This window comes from Myotis yumanensis, unplaced genomic scaffold (genome assembly GCF_028538775.1).
Source record: "Myotis yumanensis isolate MYYU_CA2020_CCGP unplaced genomic scaffold, mMyoYum1.0.hap1 SCAF_4, whole genome shotgun sequence".
Taxonomy (NCBI): domain Eukaryota; kingdom Metazoa; phylum Chordata; class Mammalia; order Chiroptera; family Vespertilionidae; genus Myotis; species Myotis yumanensis.
Window position 1 is genome coordinate 63,246,077 of NW_027223755.1, and position 20,936 is coordinate 63,267,012.

The 20,936-nt window shown below is 35.7% G+C and overlaps 1 protein-coding gene across 2 annotated transcripts in view; it reads right to left on the reverse strand.

Moving 5' to 3' along the window:
* Positions 1-1,407: 1,407 nt before the first annotated feature.
* The window catches only part of PJA2 (praja ring finger ubiquitin ligase 2), a 64,546-nt gene continuing 45,017 nt past the window's right edge, over positions 1,408-20,936 (reverse strand). The window contains exons 6-11 of one of the 2 annotated variants that reach the window (XM_070412428.1): positions 14,244-14,429; positions 12,366-12,477; positions 7,678-7,792; positions 7,166-7,287; positions 4,441-4,598; positions 1,408-3,195 (exon numbers count right to left, since the gene is read on the reverse strand). In XM_070412428.1, the coding sequence (XP_070268529.1) occupies positions 4,473-4,598; positions 7,166-7,287; positions 7,678-7,792; positions 12,366-12,477; positions 14,244-14,429 (661 nt within the window). In that variant the 3' untranslated portion in view covers positions 1,408-3,195; positions 4,441-4,472. Of the gene's footprint in view, positions 4,599-7,165; positions 7,288-7,677; positions 7,793-12,365; positions 12,478-14,243; positions 14,430-20,936 lie in introns of both variants that reach the window. The other variant, XM_070412427.1, reaches the window with a different exon arrangement.

The following is a 20,936-nucleotide window of genomic DNA, read 5'->3' on the forward strand; positions in this document are numbered from 1 at the left end:
TTTATCAATGATTTGGACACCACCACTAAATACCAAAGGCATGCTTCATCAAAATTGGACTGACACAGGCTAAGAGGAAGAATCAAGAGGTCATAAGGACCTTTATAAATTAAACTTAGTAAGGATGAATTAAGTAATTATTAGGAATGGATTTGACTTACCAACAATGCCTGTAAAGCTCACAAGAGACAACAATGTGATATGCCTGCCAAGTAATGTACAGTAACAAAAATAATACCAACATAGACCAGTCATAGGAGAATCACTCTGAATTTGGCAGTAATGCTCCTGGACCCAGTTCTAGTCAGACCACAGAGGAACCATGTTTAGTTCTGAGATATATATATATATATATATATATATATATATAGTATTTTTATTGATTTCAGAGAGGAAGGGGGAGGGAGAAAGAGAGAGATACAACATCGATGAGAGAGAATCATTGATTGGCTGCCTCCTGCACGTCCCCCCCATTGGGGATCGAGCCCACAACCCAGGCATGTGCCCTGACCAGGAATTGAACCTAGGACCCTTCAGTCCACAGGCCAAACTGGCTACGGCTTGAGCACCATATTGTAAGAGAGGGACTGAAAGAGTCAATGCCAGGCTGGTCTGGAATAGTTACCATGAAAGATCTGAGAAAAGTGTGAAGCCTGAAGAAGGACATGAAGAGGTGGCAATACATAAGAGACAGGACCTTTCTATGTAATTTCACATGTGTGCTATTTATAAAATCATTTGGGTGAAAATTCTAACAACAAAATCCATCCTTTATAGGGAGTGCTGAGTGACTCCAACTCTGGAAGCAATGGCTTCAAAAATATATGACAATTATAAATGGATTTTGGCACTAGAAAGAGGTGTGCCATTGCTGTTTCTGTGACTGCATTTTTCTAGAAAATGTTTATTGTATTAAGGGAGACTCAAAGTGATTACAGTTTTCTAATTTAATGCAGACATGATGGTTCTGTTTACCCTTCTGAAATGGGTGAGGTTTTTGAACCTTTTGGAAAGCATGAGGAATCCTCCTAAACAGTATCTGACAATACTGCCATACCTGATTTGGAGAAGCCACTGAATCGAGGCGGTGTCCATCCTGGAACTTTGAGGGTGTCTGCAGTCCTGAGTTAGTGTGGAAGTCAGGCTCTGCTGAACACACAGGACTGCTATGATGGTTAGACAGGGGAGAGCAGGACTACTTCTTCAGAGCCCTTCCAGAAGCAAATCCACCAGCCACTTCTACACAGCTGGGCCTTCTTAGATCACAGTTCAAGGACTATAAAATCATGTGCTTGGGAGCCTGCTCCAGACTTCCTTGACAGCTGTATCCTTTGCCATTAATGTTAAATCCTCCAGGGGTTACATTATAGAAGTGATACGACTGCCCAATTAAATATTAGAAATGACCACTGAGTATATCCTGTTTATTGTTTATGATTTACAGAAAATGATAGAGTGGAGTTGTAGAACAATAAACCAATCATTACATTTAGACCTGGGCTTTTGAAAAACTTGCATTCCATTTGAACAGTTCATACATATTTAACAGCTTATATATAAATCCAGATCACAAATAATCTTGAGAGTTAGTTAGCTTACAGATAAACAATTAAGCAACACAGAAGAAAACCATATGGATCTATCTTTAAATATCAGCATTTATATTACAAGAAGAAAATGTAAAAGAAAAATTATTAGGTCAAGTAACTTAACATATAATAGAGAAATAAGGGAAAAAACATTTTTATTATTTATACTTATTTCTAATTTACCTTCATGTAGTCTTAACTTTTTCAAAAGGATCCAAAATCTGATCAAACAACATTCTGGTGTCTGAACTTGTCAGCCTCAGCTTTTATCAGCTTGTTACAATGAAAATACCTAAAACCTCAATTTTCTTTTAAAAAATTTTTATAATCCAACTCTTATTTAACTTTCTTTCTTCATAGCAGCTGTTTATAGATAACAGAGAGCCAAGAATGAAGGACAGAAACAGATGGAAAGCAAAAAGTACAACAGTTATCTTAAGTTCAGCTCTCAACGCTGCTGGTTGAGTTTGGAACCAAAACCGCCTAACAACTGGCAGATAATAGCTAAATCTTAACAGGCAAAGAAGAAATATACTCTTTGGGACAACTGCTATCTAGGAGAAGAAAACCAAGCTCCCTTAATACTGCCTAAATATAACGTGTGGCTTATTAAAGAGAAATCTGTAGCAGTCAGTTTAACCAGTAACTGATCAATATTACTTAAAGGGAAAAACAACAACATAAAAAAACACTAGCCACAAATTTCTGGAAACCAAAAAAGAAACAAACAAAATCATACTAGTCACAAATTTTCACAATATACACATGAGAATTAATTTTAATCTGATTTGACTCCTTGACACTAACTGATCAATGAAATATGGTGTGGAAAGATCACAGAGTAGAAAACAAGCAAAGATTAGTTTATATAACAGAGACTATGTACATCAGAAGGAAAACATGCCAGCTAATGCAACATTAAGGCCTGAATGTAAGCATTTCCAAAGTCACAGAAGCCCCAAAGAACCCCTAAGTTACAAAGTCACCACATCACATACATGCAATGTTCAGTTTGTTTTACTCATAAAAGGATACACAGTATTTGCTGTAAATACCAGACACATTTACAATATATGCAAAAATTAGAATGCAAGTGTTATATTCCTTATATTTAAGCCTCAAATGTGACAACAGTGAAAATTCACTTATTTTTAAGAATGAAGAAAAGAGATGGAATATAAATACTCAGAGAAATTATACATATAAATGTAATTTTGCATTTGGGAAGCCACATAAATATTCCTTTTATATGTCCAAACTAAATTATAAATTTTCTACTCAAATGGATGTACACTCACTATGTGCTTTACTATTTTACTTGCTCCAATATGGTATTCTAACAGCCATCATTCTCTGGTGTTTGATATCAAATCATATCCGTAAGTTAAATATTGCATCCATGTTTATACATAATTGTCTATTGGGTGAGATCACCTAAGCAGAAAGCTGTGCAGTCTTCGTTGGGGGTTATGTAATTACAAAGATGGCCTTGTAGGTCAATTTCCCATAAAAAGAATAAGGAAAGCTGACTTCCTTACTTTTGTAGAAGCTTTTGAACAGAAAACTCTTTTAGAGGGTAAATCTGAGGTCAGGATCTTCTTTTCTCCTTTAAACAAAGGAAAATAAGAAAGAAGCTGTGTTACATGTTAAGTTCTGTTCACTCAGTCACTAGGCAATCATATAATCTACTTCCTTTTCAGCCATGGCTTAATTCGGCTTAATTTGAAACTACTTATTTTTATTTTAGTTCCAGGTGAATAATTTTACCAAAATAAATTAGTGTAAAGAAACAAATACTGATAATGTGATATAAATAATATTTGTTCAGGAAACTTTAAAGAAATAAATTATAGCATAGTAAAGTTTAGATATGTTGTAAAAAAGGTATAACCAATTTTGTCCTATACCCCATCAATTTTATGCTTTATACAAGTCAGAACAGTTAACATAGTTTTTTAAGGATTCAGATTTTCCTTTAGGATACAATAGAATGAGTGTTAAAAACCCTTTATGCATGTTTTCAGACTTTCTAAAATATTTCAGAACCAAAATCACCTTACAATAACTATACCTAATAGTTATTAAACAAATGTGGCAGGAGTGTTCTGAACCTTCAAGTATCATTTTAACCAAGTAGAAAGAATTTCTATAAGGCCATCTAATTCACCAGGCGCTGAGCACACTAGATAGTTCATATGCTTTACTAACCTGACTTTAAGCACATCCAACATTAAAAAAATAATTTATCTTATTACCTAACCATTTCCAGGGGGTTACATATAAGATTTTGAAATTTTGTGATGCTCAGCCACAATTTTAGCCAGTTTGAAATTCTTTAAAAGTCCTAATTTTAAACAAAGATGGAAGACTAGACACCTTCCTAAAAAACCACTCAGTATTATAAACCAAGAGGTTTTGATGTAGCAAAAGCAAAGGGACCAATGAAAAAGCATGCTTTAGAATTCTTTTTATTTCCAATGAAACCAAACTTTACTACTGTTGTGATTATAGTCTTCACATTTGATGCAAATAGGAGAGCTAATTATAATCACTTAGTGGCAATATTCAGACAAAACTAGTAACGTGTGCCACACAGATAATTATTTCTTCTGGAGAGAGTCAAATGATCAGCTTGACTTTTTCAAATATCAACACCTTCAACTAAAAAAAAAAACTGGATGTACTGCTTCAACATTCAGCTTGAAAATGTTAGTACTTTCTGCAAACCTATACTTAGTTTAGAAAGGTCAATATTCTCTTTCTAAACTATGGCACAGACTATATATAGCATTTTAATATATTTATATATAATTATTTGCACATCAGGTTTAGAAGGAATTTTCAGATTTACTTTATAGAATGATCTCATTCAAGTGTTAAGGTTTAAGGAGCGTCTGCAGTACTGTCATTTGAAGGTGGGGCATCGTGACCAGGCTCAGAGGAAGCAGCTGCAGATGCTTCAATAACTGCAGGTGGGAAATGACGACGGCACACAGGGCATGTTCCTGACTGGAGGGAGAAGAACAAGTTCATAGGCAATGAGAAGGCCTTAACTACCACACAAGTATCTTAAGAAAGACAAAACAGTATCATTATCCAGAAAACTTAACACTTGGGTTGCGGGAAACGAGTTAAGTCGGCTCTCGTGAATTGCGCGTACTCCGCGGGAGCCGTCTTAAACTCGGTTCATATAGATTTGCGGTGGAGTGCGGGAAACGTGTAAACTCGGGCCGATTGTAACTGCGTATTACCAAATATTTCATTTCAATCGAACCCATACTTCAAAAGATATAGGCATTTTAACGTGCCATCTTATATTTTGGCGGGAAATTCACCCGCAACCCAAGTTAAAACCAAATAAACTTCAAACCTACACAGTACAGAGAGGAAAATTTTTGATGCTATTTCCTTTTATCCCAATAAGACACTAATTCCTTTAGGGTAAACTGTGTCTCTTAATCATGTTTGTATCTTTTACATCACTCATCTTTCATGTAGTGACTATTCATTGAGAGTCCACTACACTCCCTGGTTGGCACTGGTGCTGCTGTAGGGAGTGAGCAAGGAGTCACAGGGCAGGTCCTCACCTATACTGGTGATGATACTGATGATAATGTGGAGAGTTAGATGCTTTCTAAATGACAAAACAAATCAACCACAGACCTGACAGGGAGGGTGGGACAGGGACAGCAGTTATACTGGGAGTATACCATTTTAGGAACAAAAGATTCCAGAGATATGTCATCTGGTGTTAAGATTATTCTTTTGCAAGTCTGGTCTTTTTCCCAAAGCAACCTCCCTGATAGAAAGCAGGTTGAAGAAATCATGCTGTTAAAGGTGACCAAGATTTGTATCTTGGGAACCTTCTCCCTAGAGGAAAGGCTTCCCACTAAGCTGTTTCCTGACAGGAAAGAAACTACAGAGATTATTGCCTTGAGTTATAGCCAAGTCAATGACAAGTCATGACTATACAACAATATGTTTACAATTCAAGAATTTAATTCTGCCAACATTTTGTTGGGCACTTGCCATACAGATTGGGGCCTTAACAGCAACATTTTAGAGTCAGATAGATGTGTGTGGTTTCTACACAAGCACATACTAGCTGTGTAACCTTGTACAAGTAACAATCATTGGAAAATGAGAATAAAGATACCAATGCAGAGTGGGAAAAAGTAGGGTTACAGTTGTTTGTATGGAAAATAATATAATAATTAATAAATAATAATACAAGAATAAACTCTGTTTCATGTACTCACAATTATAGACCCATTTTTGCCCCATCTTGTATGTCCCAGAGTTATTGTGAGGAATAAATGGGAAAATACACATGATCATCTAGCAGAGCGGTTCTCAACCTGTGGGTCGCGACCCCTTTGGGGGTCGAACGACCCTTTCACAGGGGCCGCCTAAGACCATCGGAAAACACATATATAATTACATATTGTTTTTGTGATTGATCATTATGCTTTAATTATGTTCAATTTGTAACCATGAAATTGGGGGTCACCACAACATGAGGAACTGTATTAAAGGGTCGCAGCGTTAGGAAGGTTGAGAACCACTGATCTAGCAGTTCCTGACACACAAAACACTAAATCCTTATTAAGGCTTTGGTAATATTGTAGATGTTTAAAGAATGGGGATATTAAGAACAGAAAAGGTGAAATTTAAGCAGGACCATCTAATCTTGCAGGTGTAGAGGAAGACCACACCAGGCTAAGCAAACATGAGCGAAGTTACAGAAGTAAATCTGCAGAGATAGGCTGGGAGCAAGATCACAGAAGGCCTTAAAAGCCAAGACAGAAACTTTAGAATTTATAAAAGAATGGTGACATTTTCTGCACTGGATATTAAAAGTGTTAAGTAGAGTTTTGACTTTTAAGGGGAGCAACAGCAAGAAAAGAGAAGGGAGAGAGGAAGAGGAGGGGAGGAAGAAAGGAAGGGGAAAAAGAAGGGAGCGGTTATAGGGAAGAGAGAGTTATTTCCATAACTAAGTAAGCTGGGAAAGTGATTTGGGAATTTCCACTAAACTGCATGTAAATATTCTTTATGCAAAAATAGAGCTAACAGAGATTTAAGTAAAACTCTGTTTTTCTTTAAGTATATAATTCAAATATACTTAAAATTTTGGGATAAATATTTTAGGGTAATATATGAAAGTTTGAATATAAGATAGTTGGTAGTTTATTAAACATTTCTCATATAAGAGATACTGATACATATTATCAGAATACCGGTAGATTGTTACATTACTCTGAGTAGTGCCAAAAGCTCCTTTGCTTGAGGTATTTCTAAAAACACCTAATTTCTGGGATATGATTAAATATGTTAAGTAGTTCAGGTTGTCTACACTGTTTTTTAGACAATGTCAGTAAAGTAAAATAGTTTGATATTATCATTAATCTGTAGTCATTAAAAGGTAACTGACTTTAATTAAAATGAATTAAACTGAACTCAAAAGTACTACAAGTACGTAGCAAAATAAATAGGATTAAAAGACATTACTGTCATCCTTAAGTTGTAGGAGAAAACTATTAAAATATTAACTTAAAGGAAGTAAATCTAAAACTTACCTTCTGCAGCCAAATTGAGACACAAGGTTTGTGAAAGAAATGGTGGCAGGGTAACTCTGTTGCTATATCATCTTTGATATACTCACTACAACAGATTGGACAGCACTGCTCCTGACCAATAGCTAAAAACAACAAGTAATTAGATATATTAATCCAATAAAGTTCAATTTTAATAAAACTGAAAATCAACATATGAACTCATAGATGATGCCTGTGAAAGACAAATGAACCAGACTTTGATCAATAAATTGTCAAACATGTTTCTAATACATGACGATTTGAAATTTAATTAACATTGCTTTTGTAGAAAGTTGACTAGGGAACATTTGTCCCAACCTATCACTTAATAAATTAAAAATATTCTTCCACTAGGTAAAAGTTTTTCAGAATCTGGTTTCATAGAAAATCTAGTAAGAGTTTATAATAGTACTTTGTCTTCTAGGTGCATATAATTATATACTTAAACATGCAATGTGTCATTCAGCATTAGAGATCAACTTTGCCCTTCTTACCAGTGTGATCCTCAAGAACAAGTGTCTCTGGAAGACCATCAATGCTCTCCTTACTGGCTGGTGGATTGGCTACCTCAACATCTACTGCAAGAGACTCTAAATGTGCCAGGGCAGTCTGAAAATAAAAGTCACAGTTCTTTGTTAGGAAACACTTTAAAGCAGTAATAGAAAACTATTTTTAAGGTATCTTCCAAACTTATATCCACCATTAGTCTCTTCTGTTAGTTTACTTGGCTTCAGTCCCTTGCCCTTTTGCCTCCTTTCAAAAGGAACCATCATCACAACCATCAAACAAACATCAAAAACATACCAAAAAATAAAAGCCCTACTTTTCATAAATATAACAAAAATCTATTTTGTTTCAATAACCATCTACTTGTCCACCCTATTTATATTTTCAGAAGAGTGGCTACCTCATCCAACTTATGAGTTTCTTATGGGATCAATACTATAAAAAATGTAAACATTTTGAACAGGTTCAACTCATGAAAGATAAAATGTAGCCATGGTTAACAGATGTTCAAGGTATGCAACCAAATAATGCATTCCTGAATAGCAGTATCTACTACTATCTTACAGTCAGCACACCCACATTACTAGCTCACTAGTATCTAGTATTACTAAGTTATCTGGGTTATGAACTTTATTCAGGGGTACAGAATTTTATATAATGTTACTATTCTAACAAGGAAGGAAAGAACATTAGATATATGATCATCTAATACAAGTCACCATCATCCTTTTGGGGACTGATTCACTTTCCTGGCTACAATTAGATTAGAACTTCAGTAGGACTTATAGACACAAGTCCAAAAAGGTGGAGACAACCCAAGTATCTATGAATAGATAAACAAATGTGCTAGGTAAAGGTAAGTATATAGTCAAATTCAGAATACTCTGCTACTGTAATATGATGGTGTATTAACCAATTTAGGCAAGTATAAAGGTTAAAGAACAACAGTATTAAAATAACTATTATTTAACAACAATTTGTTAAAAAATACACAACATAAAAATAGGTAAGTTGGGAATTCAAATGTGTGCAGAAAGGTATATATGGAACCCAAGTAGTGAAAGAGATGCCTGTTTCAGTTATCCATGATTGCTGCTCAGATCCAAATTCACAATTTTTGTCAGCTCTGTGAAAATGGATTTGGGCCATTTAAAGATTTTCTCTTCTGACATCTGTTATGTTGTTAAGCTTGTTCACAGAGGACACTAAGGAGGCCCTGTAAGAGGAAAAGGACTTTGCTTCTGATCCCAGTGTGCCACTTGGCAGGCTTCTGTGGCAGGTGTGGCTTTCTCTAGCACCAGACTCCTGCAATATGCACAGCTTCTCAATGTCTAGCTCTGGAAATGCATGCAGCAGAAGCACCAAGTGGCAGGCAGATTCCTCAGCATCCCCTTGGATAGTTTAGTAGCAGAGTGCTTCCAGTCAGACATCTCCCTATGAATATAGCTTTCCCTAGCACCTTACAGGGCTGATTTCAAGCAAGCTCTGCCAGCAGAGCACCAGTGACTTCTCTGCCACTCATTAAGCCACAGCTATGCCATTTTCATCAAGGTCTGAATCCCAGCCCTGGAGTGGGAGTGGTGACCCTTCCTTAGGTGACCTTTGCTCTACAGGTGGTGATTGCTCCTTATACATGGTTTTTCTATATTCTTTAGAATTATCTTTATTCCTTACTAAGCAATCCCTTGTTACTCTAATCCCGTTATAGTTAACTAGAGGCCCAGTGCATGAAATTTGTGCATGGAGAGGGGGGCTCTCAGCCCAGCCTGCACCTTCTCGCAATCCGGGACCCCTTGGGGGATGTCCAACTGCCGGTTTAGGCCCGATCCATGCGGGATTGGGCCTAAATCGGCAGTCAGACATCCCTCTCGAAATCTGGGACCACTGGCTTCTAACCACTCGTCTCCCTACTTGCATAATCACCCCTAACCACTCGCCTGCCTGCCTGATCGCCCCTAACCACTCTGCCTGCCTGCCTGATCACCCATAACCACTTGTCTGCCTGCCTGATTGCTCCTTATGTACTTCCCAAGATAGATTCTGCAAGAATTCATCTGTGTTATACACAAACAAAAAGAAGAAATACTATTTTTAATAAGTCCCATTTTTTTTTGGGGGGGGGGGTTATTCCAGGTTAACTGTATTTTGATAACATGTTTGTCTTAATGGATTCATTATTCTTTTCTAATGATTATCTACACATTTGCAGTGCTAATAAATACATGGAATTTCATATATATAGAAATAATTTATTGCCTTGATACTGACAAATATTTAAGGTGCTCTGGGATCACTTATAAGTAACAAGAACAAGAGAAACCATTTTATAGCCACTACTATGAAAATCTATAAAGATGTAAAAATTTACATCTGAGGAAGTACAAAATATTTTCAAAAGTTAGAAAGACAACTAAACAGCTTAAACAGCCTAACTGGAATATATCTAGGATTAAAGTAATGCATTCCTTTGTCAGCACAAAATTTAGTTTCTAAAGAATAAAACAGAATTTAGTTTTTAAAGAATGGAGATTTATATAACAAATGATTTAATAATGACCACTGAATCCAGATATGCAAGGTAAGTACCAGTTAGTTGACTACTAATTTGAATATATCCATTTACTGAGAACGTACCCACTGTACCAGGTATTTTGCTAAGTGTTTAAACACAATTTCACAATAACGCATGAAGTAAATTTTTTTATTCCCATTTTATAGACGAGGCCTAGAAGCTTAAAAAAGTTAACTCTCCAAGGTCACATAGCCTAAAAGAATCTATCTCAAAAACCATGCTCTTAACCTCATGTTTAGCTACCTGAGGCTTTCACCTCAGTCTATGCGGGTTGCTCTGTTAAGTATGTAAAGACTTTTCAAGGGGCCCAAGGGTAAGCAGGTTCTCAAAGAGACTCAATTTCAATGAACTTTGTTATGTAATTTTTCCTCAAACTGATCTACCTAATAATGCATCTGCAGTTAAAGAAACATGCTGCCCTGTTCTTACATTCCTCTTTCTACTAACCATCCCTCACTTTATAAATAAAAACATACTTCTTACCCATCCAAAGGAGCAATTTGAAATACTTGTGTCAAACTGAATTCTACGGACTGAATAACAAATCCCTGTAGATGGCTTCCAATCCTCTGCTTTCAAAAAAACTGAAAGAGGATCTAAACAACTTGGCAAGTTGATGTAATTTTAGCAAGACTTGAGTGAAAAGGCTATGATAAATTCCTTCCATCCCTATCAACTTACATGAACAAGGTCTCTCAAGCTTATATTCATAAAGATGAAAAAAAAAGAAATAAAACTGATGCTGAACTATGTCTCATTGTAGGAATAAATAAAACTCACTGATAAGGTAACTAGGGAGAAAAAGCCTCCATTTCATTAAGAGATAGATGCATTTTACCAGAAAAATTTTACTTTATGTTTAAATAATTATTTATCAAAACTATTATATGCAATATAAAGATAACACATCATAGACTTGAACACTTGAAATCTATATGTTTATTAACCAATACATTTAATTAAAAATAAATTTTAAGTGAACATTTGTTTTTCATCACTACTCCTAACAATTTTAACTCAACTTACTTTACTTTTTACATTTAAATTCTTAAACATATTTTTACTGCAAAGAGATATCATAGGATAAACAATATTACTTAGAATTTAGGCTATAAATTTTTAGATGTCAATATAATGGCAGGGATACTTTTTCCCCAAAAATTTGGGAGCAAGTAATAAGCTTCAAACCTTAACTATTTTGCCCTATTCTCATTCAAATTTGAGACACAGCTATGAAGCAAATGTTTATTGACACTATTTTCTTAACAACCATTACCTGAAAAGAAAGATCAGTCTACTATTGAAAAATAACAGAAATAAAAACAAAGAGTTAGGGCTGCATGAGAAAAAAACAAAAATAAAATAAAAGCACAGTTTGTCTTATTATTTGTTTTAGTTTCACTTAAAGAATATTAGTGTTAAATCTAAAAGAAAAAAATCATAAATTATACATTTTAGCTTCATTTTTCAAAATGATTAAAAAGACAGAAGGCAAGACAAAAAACTTAGAAATCAAATATGCTATTTATTAAAATGTGTATGCATTAAGCAAAAGATATTATTTAGAATCTGTATGAACAAAAAAAGGAAAGTGATTTGTAATATATTCTTAGAGATTTTCAATTTCATTTCACAAATATACCTGTGCATGTGTGTATAAAATTTTCAAATTCACAGACCCATATAATTTAATAGAGGAAAGTGTATACAGTGGGGCCTTGACTTACGAGTTTAATTCGTTCCTAGACCGAACTCGTTAAGGAGCTCGTTAACTCAAATTACTCTATCAAATCAATGCAAAAAATCGGCCGAGAGACAGCTGGTATCTCAAAAAACTCGTTAGTCAAGACACTCGTAAGTCAAGGCCCCACTATATTATAAATGTAAGCAAAACATTTTCCATTCTGTAGTAAAAATTTTAGGAAAACTGGCAGGATGTCAAGTGTAATTTATATACACACACTGGTAGCAATCAGTAATCAGTAATTGTTATTAAATTGATAAGGAAATTATTCACCTTTTCTTAAGAGCAGTTAAAAATATTTTACTTTTTCTTATTGTGCACCCCACCAACATACATGGGCATCAGAGTCATTAAAATACCTCCATAGCCTGGGCTAAGCGTTCTTCTAGTGCCATATAGGTGAGGAACTGAGGATCCACATAAGAAATAGCTTCAGCAACTCCTAATCCATCCGCAAAGCCATCAAACAGACTGGAAAAAAAAAATATGACCATGATTTGGGAAATCTTTATGGTGAAGACATAATTATATTAACACTAGAGGCCTGATGCACAAAATTCGTGCAAGGGTAGGCTTTCCTTCTATAGAATGGAGCATCATAAAGGAGCTGTAAAAAATTATTTTTACAGCCCAGCCAGCATGGCTCAGTGGTTGAGCGTCAACCTATGAACCAGGAGGTCACGGTTTGATTCCCGGGCAGGACACCTGCCTGGGTTACGGGCTCAATCCCCAGTGTGAGGCATGCAGGAGGCAGCCAATCACTGATTGTCTTTCATCATTAATGTTTCTATCTCTCTCTCCCTCTGTCTTCCTTTCTGAAATCAATAAAAAGATATATAAAAAAATTATTTTTACAAAATTTTCAAAATGTGCAATAGATAAAAATGAAACCAAAATTGCCTCTTGACATACACAGATGATCTAAATCAGAGGTCGCTAACCTTTGGGACCTCACAGACCACCAATGGTCCATGGATCATTGGTTGGCAAACGCTGATCTAAATAGATAATTCTGTCATCTGCTGAGTTCTTTGAGGAATGAATGACTTTGCACATGGAGAGATAAGACACCAGAATAAATGAGTTCAGTAAGAGGGCAGATAGAAGAAGATCAGCAAGGCTAGGACTAGGTGAAGTCACTGATTTTCCATAATGTTTGGGAAGCCAGAAAATGGGTTCTGGAGAAAGGGAATGTTTAAGATAGAGATACAGATTGTTTTTGTGGCTGTGATAAAATTCCACTTATACTTCCACAAAATGGTCAATAGAAATCTGCTCTGCACATAATTCTCCACCTCCCCACCTCCCCATGGAAGTGAGAACAGAAACGGTAAGAAGGATTTCAAGGAGATATTGAGTTTTGTGTATGTAGAAGCACAAAGTAGCTACACACACAGAAAGAGAAATTGAAGATGTATAGGATGCCTTAAAAAAATAAAATTTGTGGAGATATCAGGGGATAGAAATGAGTTTTTCTTATCTTTATTTTTCTAAATTTTCTGTAATGATATTTTTACTGGAAAAAACAAGACATATTCTTTAAAACATTTCTGTGCAGACATGCAAACATGAGTAGTACTAAGCCATATTTTTCCTAGAAAAAATAACAAAAATGATCAGTTGGAACATCCTTTCCTCATCTCAATAATTAGCTGCTTACAAAGGGCTACTGAACACTTGAAAGATACTCTATTCTAACCATCATGAGACGTAATGCACTTAATTCATGTTACTTTTACTTGAAGCTGTTCTTTGTCAGCCTAAATCTAATACAACATTTCTGGGTAAGTACAATTACAGTTTCTACTCAAAATATATAAAGAAGGAAAATTATATTTAATGATTCTGATCCAACGACAGGTTTAAAATTCTTCAAATAATATTCAGGACCTTGTTTAAAAAAACAACAACAACAACACATAGAGGATTATACTAAGTGCTATATTTAGCATATAAGGGTAAATTTAAAAGTTGGAAATCTCAAACCATGAGTGTATAATTCACTGGGATATAATAAGGTGAACTTCACGAGAGCTAAATGTCAAAGATGGAAGAGGTCATTGACTGGAATAAGTAGGAAGGTGTCCCGGTAGGAAGTGACCTCTGAAATGAGCTTTGAAGAAGATGGGGAAATAAGAATACTTTTTAGCTATCAGAGATTCAGTTTTCATAATTTAGAATCATGAACAAATCCTACTCAACGAACAATTAAGCATGGTGATAACACTGCTACCTACCTCCAGTCCACATCTAAATCTTCACTCACACTGGAGTCATCCTCAAGGTTATTGTTACCATCCAACATGAAAGCCTCTGGCTGTGCAAATTCATTAGCCTGCTCATTTCCCTCGTCACTGCTGCTTTCATGGACTTCATTGTATTGCAACCAAGGAATTTCTCCCTCTTCCAAGGATGTCTGTTCCCTAATAGAAACATTTTAAGAGAAAAAATATATTATTTTAAAACACATCATACAATTGTCCTTTAAAGAGTCCTATTTAGTGCAAGCAGATTCTTTATCCTTTGAGTCCTAAACTCTTGGTACTTATGATTTTTAAAAATCTGTTTTCTTTAAATGTAAAATTATTTAAAAATGAAGTAAATTTGTTATAGGGTCACATGTATATAGAAATAAACTCCTAATTACATAAGAACCTATTCATTTGATATACAAATTATCTAATCTCCTATATTTCCTCTTTTTGTAGGAGATAAAAATTTCACCGTAGATCATTTAAATTCTTAAACACTACTCTTGAATAGTTTCCTTCAGTTAAAATAAAATCCAAATTCCTCCATCTGACCTACAAATCCCTACATAAAACATGCTTTCTCCTTGGCCCTCTTCTCCAACTATTACCTCTCACTACTCTTGCCTCCATTCACTACATTCCTATAATCACTCTACTCTGGGAAGAGATGGAGATAATTTCCACCCTGGGGTCAATTCTTCTATGTGAAAAATTACAGTGGGGCCTTGACTTACGAGTGTCCCAACTAACGAGTTTTTTGAGATACCAGCTGTCTCTATGCTGATTTTTTGCATTGAGTTGATAGAGTAATTTGAGTTAATGAGCTCCTTAACGAGCTCCTTAACGAGCTCGGTCTCAGAACGAACTAAACTCGTAAGTGAAGGCCCCACTGTATTTCACCAGATTTTTTAGCATAGCTACGCCCTCCTTGATATTCAGGTCAGAGTAATATTACCTCCTCAAAGAGGAAACTCTCCAGTCACTGGCTACCAGGTTACTCGGCCTTTTTAATTATAGACTTTACTCTTATCATTTTCTTATTTGTCAATATTTCTCCCACTAAAAAATAAGCTCAGACAGACAAATAAATAGTACAAAGAAAAAAAGGAAGAGAAGCAGTTCAGAACAGCATGAAAAAGGGCTATTCAATACATGATATTGGGACAACTGAGTATCCAACTGGAGAGAGGGAGGTTAAATCGCTTAAGTTATTATTTACTCTTAAATAAATTCCAGATATACTTTTTAAAAATGCATGTGCATTCCCACCACCTCTAAAACAATAAAAGTACTAAAAGAATCATGAGAAAAATTTTTACAAAAAAATCTGTCATTCTAAGCATGATTCAAAACCTTGAAGCCACAGATTGTTAAATTTCACGACATGAACGTTAAACACTCATGGAAAAGTCAGGACATCAAAAATATGGACACAGAGATCAAATTGAGGAAAATTAATTATAATAATAAGAAACAAAAGGCATGTCACAGCTGCAATGAACTAAAATAAAGGTACTTTATGAATTTATAAATAACATCATTATACCGGTATGATTTTCTTATTCATTTTACTTAACAGAAAAATACCTTTTAGTATATCAAAAGGATCATAGTATTGCCAGGGCTGAATTTTAGTTTGATTAAGTTTTAAGGTAAGAAATAATGTTATACAAAAATTTATATATTTCAACTTTAAGAGCAGCTATAATTAGAATTCTATTCATTTTAATATGCAAACTTAACTTTGGGGGTAAAAACATCTATGAAAGGGATGTAGACAATGTCTGCTTATAAAAGTCAACACATTTTAAATACATAGAAAACAGTATCTCTTTATATACCTAAACTCGTAAATGTTTCTTTAATTTTAGTTCCTAAACTATACTTCAGAATACAAGGCTTGTAAGATATAGTATCTAGTACAGCCAGTCTAGTAAAATCAGAGAAATTAGCATGACAATATAATTTCCTCAAATATATAAAGACTAGAGGCCCAGTGCACAAAACTCATGCATGGGTAGGGTCCCTTGTGGCTGCTGGCCGCTGGCCAGGGCCTTCCTTTATTCCACACTGCCCCCTATGGTCAGTGCATGTCATAGTGAGCGATCAAACTCCCTAGGAAACACTCTGCATATTAGGTTTTTATATATATAGATAGTGAATATTTTCCTTCTGTGCATAATTAGGTCTAATAAAAAATTTAACCCCAAATAGGTTTAAAATATAAAATCAAACTCAAAATTCCTAAGCAACAGATCTTTATGCACACCTTTATGGAAATACTTGCCACACTATATTGTAACTTTTCTGGTGACTCGCTTGTCTCCTCCTAGACTGGGGTTTTTTCAAGGGCATATACAGTGTTGTTTCTCATCACTGTATCTTCACCCCCTGTAACAAGTGCTTGGTACATAATAGATACTCTATCTTTGTATTGCAAATGTAATAAATCCTTAAAAAACAACCGATTAAGCCTGGAATAAACCTTGAAATTTCTGTTATTTCTATGTATTCCTACAAAAAATACGTTTCTTTCCTATTATACAGATATCAAAATGACCTAGCTACTCTGTACTTCAGATATCTATATATATAAAAGGCTAATATGCAAAGTGTCCCCACGGGAGTTCGACAGGGAGTTTGATCGCTCGCTATGACATGTGCTGACCACCACCAGGCAGCGTGGAACAAAGGGAGACCCCGGCTGGCAGCCGGAAGGCCCCAATCACCAGCCAGGCCTAGGGACCCTACCCATGCATGAATTTTGTGCACTGGGCCTCTAGTATAATATAAAACTTAAATATATTGGTGAAAATTATTTAGTTTAAGAAATTTTAATGTCTGGGTTTTTTAATTCAAAGAAGAAAACTAAAATAATAAGTCATCATAATGAATCTAAATAACTTATAACATGTCATTAATACTCCTACTATATAACCAATTCCTGGCTACGTATTTTGCTTAAACATTTCATTCTGTCTTTAATCATTCATCATAGCACAGTTATAGAAATAGAAAATAAGTGGTATGGCATATGCTTTCAACATGTTATACAAAGTTTATATAAATTCCTACCATTTCACATAAATTTTCGCAGGCTTCAAGAGTGGCAATGTGCTGGACCAAAGTTATCTTGATAGTATAACAAAAGGAATTTTGCTCTTAAAAAAAAAAGAAGATTCTGAACAATGGGGTCAAAGTATCTTTCATTTTGTGTAGCTAACAACAGAAACTAATATCTCCATGGGACTATACGCATACAATGTAAGTTTTAAATGCTTCAAAAACCTTGAAAATGTTTAGGATAATATCTCAATCTTCTTTCTCTCCACATATGCATGTATACATACACACACCCTAGCTAACATATTCACAAAAATTTAGAGCTTTAATGGTCTTTCTTCATTCTGGCAACTCAAAAATCAACAAAATGCCATTATAACATTATTCAGTAATATATCGAACTTTAAAAAAGACATTATCTAATCATGTCTCCAAATGGTTCATTCTTTAAAGAAGCAATTCCATATTTGGAAGATAGGAAGTCTGTACTACCACTAACACCACCAGAATCATAGGCATTTCAACTAGGAAGGGAAATTGCCAACTTGTCCTTCCCTTTTGAGGATTTTTCAGCACAGCTTAGAGAAAATGAATGCTACTACCATGCCCGAAAGCTGAAAATACCTCATCATGTATCCCCACCACCTAATCCCAGTGAAAATCTTAGAAGACCACCAGCATCGTCTATTCTCCTGATTACAGTCTACACTGTTACCCCAAATCTTCAGACAGACTGTTGCTCCCTCCCAGAAAAGGATTAAAGATCCCTACTCCTCAATAGAAACTAAAATTGATAACGTTCTATGAATAGAAATATTAAAATTATCAAAATATACCAAAAAGCTAATATTGAATATTTTAAAGAAATTTTCATTACTGAGTTTTAAATTTGCTATCCTATAATCATGCATCATAGGATTTTCTGAGAAATTAAAATGAAAGGCAGAAAAATTAAACTGAAAACACTAACTATTCTGATTTATAAATGTGAGTAACTTCCTTTAGCTAATAAATCAGCAGTTGTAGTATTCATTATTTGCAGCACAGAATTTCAGATGTTTGGGTTAATGCCAACATTTTAAAGGGCCAAGGCTTTCATAAAATAAAGCTATCTTATAAGAAATTTATTTTATGAAAATTCTGGAGAGCACATAACATTCCTAATTAACTAGTATTTAACTAATTGGTTTTCATTTTACAGTGGGGCCTTGACTTACGAGTGTCCCGACTAATGAGTTTTTCGAGATACGAGCCATCTCTCAGCCGATATTTTGCTTTGAGTTGCGAGCTAAAATTCGGGTTACGAGCCAGCTTCAGATACCCCACCGCTAGTTGGCGCAGCGGACTTCAGAGTGAACGCCACAACATCAGCCCAGCATCACGTGTCTCACTCCTTCACTTTTTGATTTGACATACGAGTAATTTGAGTTACGAGCTCCGTCATGGAACGAATTAAACTCGTAAGTCAAGGCCCCACTGTATAACTCAAGACACATATAAGTAGTTGCCAAGCTTTAGGTATAAGCTCACTTTTAAGAATGATGATTATATAGCAAATTTTTAAGATTTCAAATCCCTATCTTATAAAGGAAAGTAACTGAAATTTGAAAAAGGAGTCAAAAATCCTGAAAGGCCAAGTGCCCATCAGTAGATGAGTGAATAAAAAAGCTGTGGTACATTTATACCATGGAATACCATGCAGCAGTAAAAAACAAAAACTCTTACCCTTTGAGACAAAATGGAGGGAACTGGAGAGTATCATGCTAAGTGAAATAAGTCAGTCAGAGAAAAACAAGTGTCCCAAGTGTCATGTGTGGAATCTAAGTAACAAAATAAATTGATGAACGGAGTGGATCCAGAGACATGGAAGAATAGAACAGAGTGTGGAATCCCAGAGCGAAGGAAGGGGAGTGTGAGTGGGTGGGAGGTAACCAACCAAAGACTTGTATACATATATGCATAACCCATGGACACAGACAATAGAGTGCTGAGAGCCTGGGGCAGGGGTGGAGGGGGACAGGCTGGAGGGGGTTAATGGGGGGGGAAAGGGAACATATGTAATACTTCCAACAATAAAGAATTATTTAAAAAAAATTTTTTTAAATCCTCAAAGGGAATTATAGCTTACAAAATCAAGGGTACCCTGTTCTGTCATCCAGTTGCAAAGATGGAATCCCACCACTTAATTTGAAGAATTATTTCTTTACTAGAGGCCCAGAGCATGAAAATTCATGCACCCGGGGGATGAGGGTCCCTCAGCCCAGCCTGCGCCCTTTCGCAGTCTGGGAACCCTCAGGGGATGTCTGACTGACGGCTTAGGCCTAAGCTGGAAGTCAGACATCCCTCTGGCAGCCTCCGGGTAGCGGGCCTAAGCCTTTGGTCCAGCGGTTCTCAACCTGTGTGTCTCGACCCCTTTGGTGGTCGAACGACCCTTTCACAGGGGTCGCCTAAGACCATCCTGCATATCAGATTCATAACAGCAGCAACATGAGAGTTATGAAGTAGCAACGAAAATAATTTTATGGTTGGGTCACAACATCAGGAACTGTATTTAAAGGGCCAGAAGGTTGAGAACCACTGCTTTAGTCGGACATCCTTAGTGTTGCTGCAGAGATGGGAAAGGCTCCCGCTACCGCCACTCTGCTGGCCAGCCATGAGCCGGCTTCTGGCTGAGCAGTGCTCCCCCTGTGGAAGCGCACTGAACACCAAGGGGAAGCTCCTGCACTGAGCGTCTGTCCCCTGGTGGTCAGTGCATGTCATAGCAACCAGTTGACCAGTCATTTGGTTGTTCGGTCACTTAGGCTTTTATATATATAGATATCCATTAACCCAACACCCAGACCAGGAAACTAGAATATTACCACCGACTATTACCACCTTTTACTCTACACGTTGTCCTCAACCCCCTGAGAAAAGAACTACTTTGGTGCTGCTATTGTCATTTCATTGCCTTTTGAAAAAAGTTTTCATTACCTTTGTATGCTTAAAGAAGATATTTACTTCTGCTTGTTTTTAAGCTTTATGAAATAGATTCCAGAAATGATTATTTTCACTCAGCACTGTATCTCTCTGCATTCATCCAGGTTTATGTATGTAACTGTGGCTCACTCATTCCCATTGCTGCATAATAATACTCCATGTATGAATACACCATTAATTTTTCTCGTATTAATTAATATTTGGGTTATATCCAGTTTTATGGCTTTCATGAAAAGTACTGCAAAGAACATTCTTATATACAACTTCTGAGCCATATGGGGAAGTTTCTCCAAGGTTTGTATCCAAAAGTGGAATAGATGGGTAGTCTACTATGCAAATGTTACAGTTATTACATAATTTCATTGAATTTGACCTACTTTGTACCTTAACAAGCAGTGTGTAAAAATTATTCATATCTTCCAAACCCTGACATCAAATTTCCTGATTTTTGCTAATCTAATGGGATAATAAAAAATGATACCTCCTTGTGATCTTAGCATACAATCCCCTGGTACTAAAGATCTAAGCATCTTTTGATACGTTAGTATCAAAAGCATATTTTATTCACCACTAATATTTCCTCTTCAGTGAGTTATCTGCTCAAGGATTTGGTCATTTTGCAATTAGATTGTCAGT